Raw genomic sequence first — 11751 nt, 5'->3', positions numbered from 1 at the left:
TTTGACAAGAACTTTAAGGCTATGAAGAAAGAAATTGAGGAGGATACCAGAAAATGGAAGGATCTCCCTTGGTCTTGGATTGGGAGGATCAACATAGTAAAAATGGCAATTCTACCAAGGGCAATTTATAGATTCAATGCAATCCCCATTAAAATCCCATCAAAATTCTTCACAGATCTTGAGAGGACAATAATCAACTTTATATGGAGAAACAAAAAACCCAGGATAGCCAAAACAATCTTATATAATAAAGGATCGTCTGGAGGCATTACCATCCCTGACTTCAAACTCTATTACAGAGCCTCAGTACTGAAAACAGCTTGGTATTGGCATAAAAACAGAGAAGTCGATCAATGGAACCGAGTAGAAGACCCTGATTTTAACCCACAAACATATGAACACCTAATTTTTGATAAAGGAGCTAAATGTATTCAATGGAAAAGAGAGAGCATCTTCAACAAATGGTGCTGGCAGAACTGGTTGTCAACGTGTAGAAGAATGAAAATAGATCCATATCTATCACCATGCACAAAACTCAAGTCCAAATGGATTAAAGACCTCAATATTAGTCTGAACACACTGAACCTGATAGAAGAAAAAGTGGGAAGTACTCTACAACATATGGGTACAGGAGATCACTTCCTACGTTTATCCCCAGCAGCACAGACATTAAGGACAACATTGAATAAATGGGACCTCCTGAAACTGAGTAGCTTCTGTAAAGCAAAGGACACTGTCACTAAGACAAAAAGGCAACCCACTGACTGGGAGAAGATCTTCACCAACCCTGCAACAGATAAGGGTCTGATCTCCAAAATATATAAAGAACTCAAGAAACTAGACTTTAAAATGCTAATGAACCCAATAAAAAAATGGGGCACTGATCTGAACAGAGAATTCTCAACAGAAGAAATTCAAATGGCCAAAAGACACTTAAGGTCATGCTCAACCTCCTTAGCGATAAGGGAAATGCAAATTAAAATAACTTTGAGATACCATCTTACACCTGTCAGAATGGCTAAAATCAAAAACAGCAATGATAGCCTTTGCTGGAGAGGTTGTGGAGAAAGGGGCACACTCATCCATTGCTGGTGGGAATGCAAACTTGTGCAACCACTTTGGAAATCAGTGTGGCGATTTCTCAGGAAATTTGGGATCAACCTACCCCAAGATCCAGTAATACCACTATTGGGAATATACCCAAGAGATGCCCCATCAAATGACAAAAGTATCTGTTCAACTATGTTCATAGCAGCATTGTTTGTAATAGCCAAAACCTGGAAGCAACCTAGATGCCCTTCAATGGAGGAATGGATGAAGAAAGTGTGGAATATATACACATTAGAGTACTACTCAGCGGTAAAAAACAATGACTTCTCGAATTTTGCGTGCAAATGGATGGAAATAGAAAACACTATCCTGAGTGAGGTATCTCAGACCCAAAAAGAGGAACATGGGATGTACTCTCTCATAATCGGTTTCTAGCCATAAATAAAGGACATTGAGCATATAATTTGTGATCCTAGAGAAGCTAAATAAGAAAGTGAACCCAAAGAAAATCATATAGTCATCCGCCTGGAGAGGGGAAGTAGACAAGATTGCAGGGCAAAAACTGGGAACTTGCGGGTGAGGTGGCAAGGGGCAAAGGGAAAATGGGATGAGAAACATGAGAAAGGGAGGATGGGAGGAGCTCGGGGGATTAGGATGGTTGGGATATAGGAAGGGAGGATACGGGAGCAGCGAAGTATATATCCTATCTAAGAGAGCCATCTTAGGGTTGGCAAGAAACTTGACTCTAGAGGGGTTAGCAGGTGTCCAGGGAGATGTCCCCAGCTGGTATCTTGGGCAACTAAGTAGAGGGAACCTGAAATGACCCTATCCTATACTGATGAATATCTTGCATATCACCTTAGAACCTTCATCTGGCGATGGATCGAGGTAGAGACAGAGTCTCAGTTTGGAGCAACGGTCTGAGCTCTTAAGGTCCAAATGAGGAGCAGAAGGAGGGAGAACATGAGCAAGGAAACCAGGACCACGAGGGATGCACCTACCCACTATGACAGTGGAACTGATTTATTGTGAGCCCACCAAGGCCAGCTGGTCTGGGTCTGAATAAGCATGGGTTGAAACTGGACTCTCTGAGCATGGCGGACAATGAAGGCTGATGAGAAGCCAAGGACAATGGCACTAGGTTTCGATCCTAATACATGAACTGGCTTTGTGGGTGCTTAGCCTGCTTAGACGCTCACCTTCTTTGACATACATAGAAGACCTTCGTCTTTCCTCAGCGCAGAGAATTTGGACTGCTCTTCAGTATCGAGAGGGAGGGGGAATGGTGTGGGGGGAGAAGAGGAGTGGGGATAGGGGGAGGGGACTGGGGGAGGGGGCAATATCTGGGAGGAGGGGAGGGAAATGGGAAACGGGGAGAAGGTGGAAATTTTAATTAAAAAAGAATAAAAAAAAGTGGTGTACTGAACTAAACAGAGAATTCTCAAAAGATGAATTTCAAATGGCCAAAAGATATTTAAGGACATGTTCAACTTCCTTAGCTACCAGGGAAATGCAAATCAAAATGACTCTTAGATCCCATCTTATACCTGTCAGAATGGCTAAGATCAAAACACTGATGACAACTTATACTGGAGAGGATGTGGAATAAGGGGAACACTCACTCTCTGCTGGTGGGAATGCAAACTTGTGCAACCACTTTGGAAATCAGTGTGGCAGTTTCTCAGAAAACTGGGAACCAACCTACCTCAGGATCTAGCAATACCACTCTTGAGAATATACCCAAGAGATGTCCAATCAATCATATTACAAAAGCATTTATTTGTTCAACTATGTTCATAGCAGTATTATTTGTAACAGCCAGAACCTGGAAACAACCTAGATGCCTCTCAACTGAAGAATGGATAAAGTGTGGCACATCTACACATTAGAGCACTACTCAGTGGAAAAAAAAAACAATGACATCTTCAATTTTGCATGCAAATGGATCGAATTAGAAAACACTATCCTGAGTGAGGTAACCCAGACCCAAAAAATGAATATAGTATGTACTTACTCATAAGTGGATACTAGTCATAAACAAAGGACATTGAGCCTATAGTTCTTGATTTAGAGAAGCTAAGTGATAAGGTGAACCCAAAGAAAAACATATATAGACCCACCTGGAAATTGGAATCAGACAAAAAAAATTTGGGAGCATGGGGGCTGGGTGTAGAAGGAAGGGGAGCCAGGGGTTTGAGGAGAACTTGAAGGAATGGGACAGTAAAGATGGAGGAAGGACAGATGAGAGCAAGGAAAGATATTTATATTGATTGAGGGATCCATTATGTTTTTAGCAAGAAACCTGGCTCTAGAAAACTAGAAAACTGCCTAGGAATCCACAAGGATGACCCCAGCTAAGATCCTAAGCAACAGAGGAGAGGGTGTCTGAACTGGTCTTACCCTGTAGTCAGATTGATGATTATATTAAATATCACCATAGAACCTTCGTCCAACAACAGATGGAAACAGAGGTTGAGACCCACATCAGAGCACGGGACCAAGCTTCCAAGATCCAGTTGAAGAGTGGAAGGAATGAGAGTATGAGTGAGGACCTCAAGACCATGAGGGGTTCATCCACTGAGACAGTTTGCCTGAGCTAAAGGTAGCTCACCAACTCCAACTGGACTGGGAATGAACGAGCTTGGGAACAAACAACTCCCTCTGAAGAGGGCTGACAGTTGGGGCAGACTGAGGGGGCTTTGGTTAACCCTTGGGAGCCTGCTCATGCTGGATTGCCTTAGCTAGGCTGAATACATGGGGAGGTGTTTGGTGTTAAGGCAGCTTTATATGCCATACTTTGCTGATGCCTGTGGGAGGTGCCCCTTTCTGAGTGAATTCAGAGGAGGGGTGGATTGAGTGGGGAGCATTGGGAGAGGGGTTGAGGGAAAAGGGAGGAGAGGCTGCATTCAATATATAAAATAAATAAATTTAATTTAAAAAAATTTAAAAAATATAAACAATAACAGAAATGTGCATAATGAGATCATTTGATTAGATCTTGAACTATGGCCACTTTCTTTTTGGAAAAATAAGAGACACAGGCTTTTTCATTCATATGAAAACACATAACTTTCTGTTATCTTCCTTTTTGTGTTTCTGTACAATCTTTTATGTTTCTGTCATAAAATTCCACTTTTCCTAAGAAACATTGTTACCTGATTATCTTGGGTACCTATATACTGCACTTTTTCTATACATTTGCTTTAAAATCATTACATGGATTCTTGCTACATATTATAAACGCTGTCTGTCTCCTTACTAGATAATTAGAATTTATGTAGTAATTGTTTCATAGATAAAGGAATTTCCTTGATATTGGAGAGGAGCTTGGTTCTGCTTCAATTTGGTATCCCAGACTTTGTTGACTCCCCAAGAAAGGCCTTACCCATGCCCCAAAAAGTGGATAGGAGATGGGAAGCGGGGAGGTGGGAAGACAAGGAAAAAGGAGAAGGGAAGGGAGGGGGAACTTGGGTTGGTATGTGAAATACAAGGTAAATTTTTTAAAAATTTTATGAAAAAATTTCCTATAAGGGAATGGACTCAGATTTAAAGCAAACTCCCCATCATTCTACTAGACCATTTTCTTCTTAATGTTTTCAAATTTTATATGTGGATACAATGTGCTGTGGTTATCATCATTCTCTATCATCTCATACTAATTTTTATATTTTTCTTTTGTTTTTGAGAATACAATATAATTGTATCATTTCTCCCTTTGCTTTTTTCCTTCTAGAACCTTCCATATACCAATCCTTGCCCTTTTTCAAATTCATTACCCCATTTTATTAATTGCTATTATATATATGTATATACATATATATTCCTATATATGACCTGCTCAGCCTGTATAATGTTGCTTGTATGTATGTCTTCAGGGACCCTTCCACTATTGGCGGGCCTCTTTCTCAGCTCGTCTTCATTTGTCATTCATGTCGTTTTTGAGTGTGAGTAACAAATACTCAAGGTGGGTGAGAACATGCTTCTCTTCTTATGATGTGTGGTTATGAAACACATCTTCTGCCACAAAGAGAGTTTTTAGATATAATCTCCACTAATGGGTGATAATTCCACGATTTGGACATTTATCTGTGTGAAAGCAATGTGAGTATATTTTTAACAAGTTATAGACTCATGTTTTAAATAAGGGGTAAAATACAAACGCATTACAGTATCTCTTTGTTTTTGTGTTCCACACAAAACTCAAGCCTTATACAATCTGTGTGTATCAGACACTGCTAGTTTTCATGGATCTGAAAATGGAGTATATAGAAACTTTGGAATGTAAGTTCAGCTCTGCCATGTTTAGGTCAAGTAAGTAAAATTTTTCTTTGAAGCTTGCTTCAGTCTACCTAATACTGTTGGTAAAGTACCAACCTTGGTTCTGAGAAAATGAGAAAACATTACCTTTAGTGCTAGTGACAAGAGCCTCAGGAAATAATAACTGTCCAGTTGAGCAAGAAAGGAATAATGGGTTCTTTCTGATACTTGTCAGTCTTTCCAGAGGGTAAGATGTTCTGGTCTCTGATCAAAATGTTCTTCACCATGTAGCACAAGACAAATCTTTAGACCATCCCTTGCTCACTGTGTACAATTTTTATCATAATTTCCATAACTTCATGAATATTCAGGAACATATTTGCCATGTCACTGGGAAAAGTTATGATCATTATAAAGAGGATTAGAAGAATACTTTTTAACAAAGAAGGAAAGATATAAATAATTCAAGAACGAATGAACTCTCAGACACAAATATCATTCTATAAGCGGTATGGGAAAGAACCTCTCATTCTCAGAAAAAAAAATATATATATATATATATGGATGGTGATAGTTCTAGTTCAAAACTGTGTTATGATAGAAAATAAGTAACTTCAAACAGTATCAATTTCTCTCCCAAATTAGGCTCCAAATGCAAAAGCAACACTTCAGAGTCACTAGGATGGCAAAGATTGAAAAAAGAAAATAAATTTTGTCTTCTGGATTGCTATCTCCTGGCTTTCTATTCATATACAATGAGTTGTTTTGTAATTGGGCAAAGTCAATAATTTCAAATGAATATATGGGTATCACTTTACTGTCCATGTCTCAAAGAGAAAAGGATAGAGATTAAAGATAACAAAGTGAAAATTTTTCAGATTGGGTGTCTTTTTTGCAAAACCAAATTCCCCCAAAAGGCAACACTTTTAGAATGACACCATGGAACACATTCTAAGATAGACATTGAGTCACTCTACATTTAGGACAAAAAGATTTCACTGTGTCTGAGAGTTCGTTCATTCTTGAATTATTTATATCTTTCCTTCTTTGTTAAAAAGTATTCTTCTAATCCTCTTTATAATGATCATAACTTTTCCCAGTGACATGGCAAATATGTGGAGGAAGTATGTGTAAGCAGACAGAGTAGGAGGAGCAGAAAGGAAGAGTATAAAGTCAGAGGCAAGGTTTGCTCCTGTGTGTGCCATCTGCAGGCAACTGGAGGTGATGAGACATCTTGTGGGCTGGCTGTCGTTAGCTGTCTGCATGTATGGACTGGATGCAGGTGAGGTGGAAAAGGCAGGGTGAGAGTTGAAGGGGAAGAGTCCAGAGCTAGTAAGGACTGAGAAATGCTGACAACCCAAGGTCCAGTTGAATGGCAGAAGGAGGGAGAAGACGAGCAAAGAAGTCAGGACTGCAAGGGGTTGGTCCACTAACTGAGGCAGTGTGCCTGTTCTAATGGGAGCTCACCAAATCCAGCTGGACTGGGTCTGAATGAGCATGTGATCAAACCGGACTCTCTGATTGTGACTGACAATGGGGGCTGACTAATAAGCCATTGATAAAGGCACTGGGACTTGTTTTTACGGCATGTTCTGGCTTTAGGGGACCCTAGTCTATATGGATGCACAGCTCCCTAGGCCTGGATGTGGGGGGGGAGGGCCTTGGACTTCCCACAGGGCAGGGTTCCCTGCCCTCTTTCAAGCAGGGTGAGAGAGGGAGGAGGGGATGTGGGGGAGCGGGAGGGGATTGTGAGGAAGGAAGGAAGTGTAAATAATTGAATGAAAAAATAAATAAATAAATAAAATTAAAATAAATTAAAAAAATTAAAAAAAGAAATGCTGACGATCAGCTGTTCATAATAGCTTTTCATTCTAGCAAATCGAGAGCAGAGAGTCATGGATTCTACTTGTGTTCTTCCCCTCCTTGGTTGAGTGAACACAGAACAGAAGATTTTACCTGTGAAAGGGCCTCGGTATTAGTAGTTACACAGCAATAAAAAATTTTCATAAAAGAGGAATACTATGATGGATTGATTTAGAAATTTCTGCAAAGTCTGTTGCTAAAGAAGCAAGGTTTAAAATAAATAGATATGGCCCCAGATATTCTTTGCATCACAGTGATTTATTAATGCATTCTCAGCTGGCTATTCACTGAAAGTATCTGTTTCAAGTGTTGAAAGTATAAGTTTCAAACACACATGACACGGTTTGCCAGTGGGGCAGATGTCAGGGTGAGTGGAATCAGATTCAGATTTGTGGGAAGAAATTTCATCTTGATTCCTTATATAAGTCACTTGAAATTTGAACTACATGAATGGCATCCTCGGGAAACAAGTAAATGGAATGTAGAGCACGGGGTCTCATCTTACAGTGTAGTTGTGAGGGTCAACCAGGAATGGTAGAGGAGTTCCTTAGAGTGGTCAGCATCCTGCAGCTATGTTCACAGGAATAGAGTGCTACAGAAAGTTGGACTTTTCATGCATTGCAGCTTGAAAAAATGCAGAGCATTAGATGAGGTACCCTGCATCTAATGAAGAGAGAGAATGTTTAGTAGCTGTACTAGTATATTTTAAAGAAGTCTAACGTAGCCCAAGTAGATCTCATGTTCACTATGTAAACAAAGATAGCCTTGAACTCCTGATCTTTCAGCTTCTACCTCCTGAGTGCTGAGATTACAGACAAATGTCATCATCCCTACTCAATTTACTTGTTGTTGAGATCAAGCCAAGGCTTTTTGTGTGTGCTATTCAAGCACTCAACCAACTAAGACAAATTCTCAGCTCTTAGATAAGATTAAAATTTTTGTTGGTACCAAATGTTTAAAGGAAATAAGAATAATCTAAGCTAGAATGCAATCAGTAAAGAGGTCAATTATATGATTATAAATCTCAATAAATTTTGTGTAGGAGAAAGAAAAGCAGTGCAAGATAAAATATACTCAGTTGAGAAGTGACATTCACTCATTTTGGTTAAGATGGTCACATGGCTTAATATTGTATCTTTCTTTTATTTCCCAACATTCTCAAGTGCTCTTTGCAGTGTCTTGCTATATCACAGTCTGAGTAAGTCCTCTAAGGATCTTATTCACATTCGTACTGTTCACATCCAGTGTGGAAATAGCCTGGCTACCAGGATTCTTTTGATTAGTTTTATAATTAGCATGCAAAATAATGGTTTTAATTAACTATAGAGTTTCTCTCATATGAATTTGTATGAGATATAAATTATAAGGCATTTAAGCATAAAGTATGGTTTTAATGTATAAGTATTGTGAGGCATAAAGTTAGCTATATGACGAATGTATGTACTCTCTATAGAGCATCATTTTCCCTGTAGTCTTACTTGTATTCTTTGCTTTTACTGATCTTTTTCCATCTCTAGCCTCCTGTGTCCCTCTGCCCTCTTCTGTAGCTCTCCTTCCTCCCTTCAGTAGACTTCTTTCTGATTTCAGATCACATATAATCTGGGTGATGATTAATTATGCTAACCAACTTGACAGGATCTACAACCATATAGGAGACAAGATTATGGACATATCTGTGAGAAATCATCTAGATTATGTTAGCCTAGGCATGCTTGTAAGAAATTATCTTGGTTAGATTATCTTAAGTAGGATATACCCTTAAAGTAGATGGCACTGATTTATTGGTTTGAGTTATAGACTTTATAAAATGAGAATGGTAACTAAGCACAAAAATCCAGCTCCCTCTGTTTCACAATTGTGGATCCAATGTGACCAATATAATTTATAGATATGGAAATATGTCACTACATATGTATGAGAGAAAAATAGTATTTGTTTTTATAAAAGGAATTGTTTAATCCATTTTCCTTCAAGTGAAATAATTTCGGCACCAGATCTGTACCCAAAAGAAATATAAATACTCATAAAGAAATGCTGTGTCAATCACATTTTCCCACAAGTGTCTATCGAATTTTGAGTTAGAACCAACCTGAACATGAGTGATTAAAAACAATCCCAATTCAAATTTACCTGAAAACCCTCCTTACTTTTGCCTTCACTTTTTCCCCTTGCCCTAGGTCCCTTACATATGACTAACATTTACTACAACACCAGGAATCTCCCTACAATGTTCTTCTAATTCCCAGTAAATGCCATTGCCCTTCAGAGATATTTTTCTGAGTTGAAATCTGTTGAACAACAATAAGTAGGAGGAATTTGAATTGTACTTAATATTGTGAATGACTCTAACCTACACCAGGGAAGATATCTGGAAGAGTAAGAGCTCAGTCTGAAGTGTGGTTTTTCATAGTTTGACGTGACATTTCTTGGGTAGATATGCAGCCCCAACTTGATGTGGCATTGCAGAATGTTGCTGTGCATTTCATAGTTATTCTAAGTATGTATTTTTAGGAGGTGGCTTACGTTTTGTCCATTATTTCTGTCTTTCAGAATTGATCTCTCATTTACATCCCCCCAAACAAGGTAAGACAACCAACTCTATTGAACAGACTCTCAAATGTCAGCCTCCAACCCTTAAAAGCCATTATTTTTTAAGTTCTTGCACTTTTCTTTCATGTAGCTTTTTCTTGTATTATTATTCTGATATGAGGGCCTTCCCTGGGTCACAGCAGACAAATATCAAAAGTCCAGTTCAGTAACCAATTCCTAGTCACTCAAAAAAAAAAAAAAATGCTTTCTTCTCCATTGGGACTAATATAAGAGAATGTAAATTTCTTTACTTTGTTCTTTCCTTTTTCATTAACAAATAATAATTATCATGTAGGCAGTTAAATAATGTTTGGATGTATATTCACACCAAGAGTGGTTAAATCAAAGTAATTAATATAAATCATTACAACATGAATTTTTTAATGGTAAGAGCATAAGCCACCTGAAGCTCTTTCTTATTCTAAGAACTAGAGAATGTAAGTAGTTAGTAAGTGGAGTTGGGTTAGTGATTAAAAGTGTGCCATTCAGCATGGAGCAATACATTGTGAAAAGTCACAGTTTTACTATTGCTGCAAACAGGACAAAGAAAATGCTGAGGATGAGGAAGAAAAATAGGAGAGGATGAAGAGGGAAAAGAAAGAGAAAGGGGAAGAAGCAGAAGAGGAAGGAGGAGGAGAAAAGGGAGGGAGAAGCAGAAATAGAGAGAGAGAGGGAGGAAGGAAGGAAGGAAGGAAGGAAGGAAGGAAGGAAGGAAGGAAGGAAGGAAGGAAAAGAAAGAGGGAGGGAAGGAGGGACAACCTTCCAAGAACATCATTCACTGTGGGATAGACCCTCCTACATCAATCATTAGTCAAGAAAATGCCCTACAGATATGTACACAGGCCAATCTGACAGAGAAAATTCCTTGATTGAGAATCATTCTTCCCAGGTGACTTTAGTTTGTGTCAAACTGACAAAAAACTAGTCAACACAGATGGTGAGGAGAACTCGCACCAGAGTATGAATTCTGACAAATGAGATCCCTAACTGCTAAAGGACTTTCATTGAGGAAACCAGCATCTCCAACTTGAACCCATCTCTGAGACATAATGAAGCTTCCTTGGACGTTTTGCAGATATTTTGTGTCACAAGCATGAAAGGCAGCAAAAGATACCGGCTTTAGATATGTGTGGGGGTAGTGAGAGAGCAATCAGTATCCTGTCTCCAAAATAGGCTTTTCAAAGTCAAGTCTGAATCATGCACGATAGCTCAGGCTTGCAATTACAACACTCAGAAAGCTGAGACAGAGGGACTAACACGAGCTCCAAGTAAGTCTTGATTATAGACTGAGTTTAAAGTCTATCTGGGTTACACAGTGAGATCAACCTCAAGAAGCAAACAATTTCAAAGTTAGTTTCCAATATGAACTAATTTTATATTCTGAAATCATTCTCTTTTCTAGAAATTTCTATTGCTAACTGTGTCTTTCCATTCGTCTATGGTGATGAAGTCCACTACAATTGTATCTCCACCCACAGTGACTTTGACTGGTGTTCCCTTGACTTTTACTTTCAAGGAAGGTGGAGATACTGCACAGCACTGGGTGAGAGTCTTATAAGAGCATATATAAGATGGCAGGACCCCAGAGGAAAAAGATTTGGGATTTTGGGAAAAAACAATAAGCTCAGATATTGTCTTCTCTGCATAATTTGCAGAACTTGAACACAATCTGATAGAAAAAATAATTGTTTTCTCCACAGGGATTAAATTGAGGACAGTGCTCTTGATGCATCCTTTACCCATTTTTCTCTGCAGATCCTCCAATGTGTATCTTCCCTTTCCAATTTAGAAAAAAGTTTTTTAACGAATGCACCAAGGAAGGCTACATTTTGAATCGGAGTTGGTGTTCACTGACTGACAACTACAACAAAGATAGAAAATGGAAGCAATGCTCTCCTTACAAGTAAGATGATGGGAGAAGGTGGAAAAATGTCCTATGAGCTACAAAAGGAGCAAGACATTAGGTTGAAGAATGAGGAGCCTGAGATCTCG

The 11751-nt window shown here is 38.9% G+C and overlaps 1 protein-coding gene across 1 annotated transcript; it reads left to right on the top strand.

Moving 5' to 3' along the window:
- The first annotated feature begins 4979 nt into the window (after positions 1–4979).
- On the top strand, positions 4980–11666 carry LOC130868587 (binder of sperm protein homolog 2-like). Its single transcript, XM_057760751.1, has 5 exons — positions 4980–5014; positions 6519–6589; positions 9721–9753; positions 11162–11302; positions 11515–11666. The coding sequence occupies exons 1-5, from the start codon at positions 4980–4982 to the stop codon at positions 11664–11666; spliced, it is 432 nt and encodes a 143-aa protein (XP_057616734.1).
- The last annotated feature ends 85 nt before the right edge of the window (positions 11667–11751 follow it).

This window comes from Chionomys nivalis, chromosome 2 (genome assembly GCF_950005125.1).
Source record: "Chionomys nivalis chromosome 2, mChiNiv1.1, whole genome shotgun sequence".
In the NCBI taxonomy this organism is placed as follows: domain Eukaryota; kingdom Metazoa; phylum Chordata; class Mammalia; order Rodentia; family Cricetidae; genus Chionomys; species Chionomys nivalis.
Note: the sequence above shows the minus strand (reverse complement) of the source record. Positions and strands in the feature narration are given on the sequence as shown.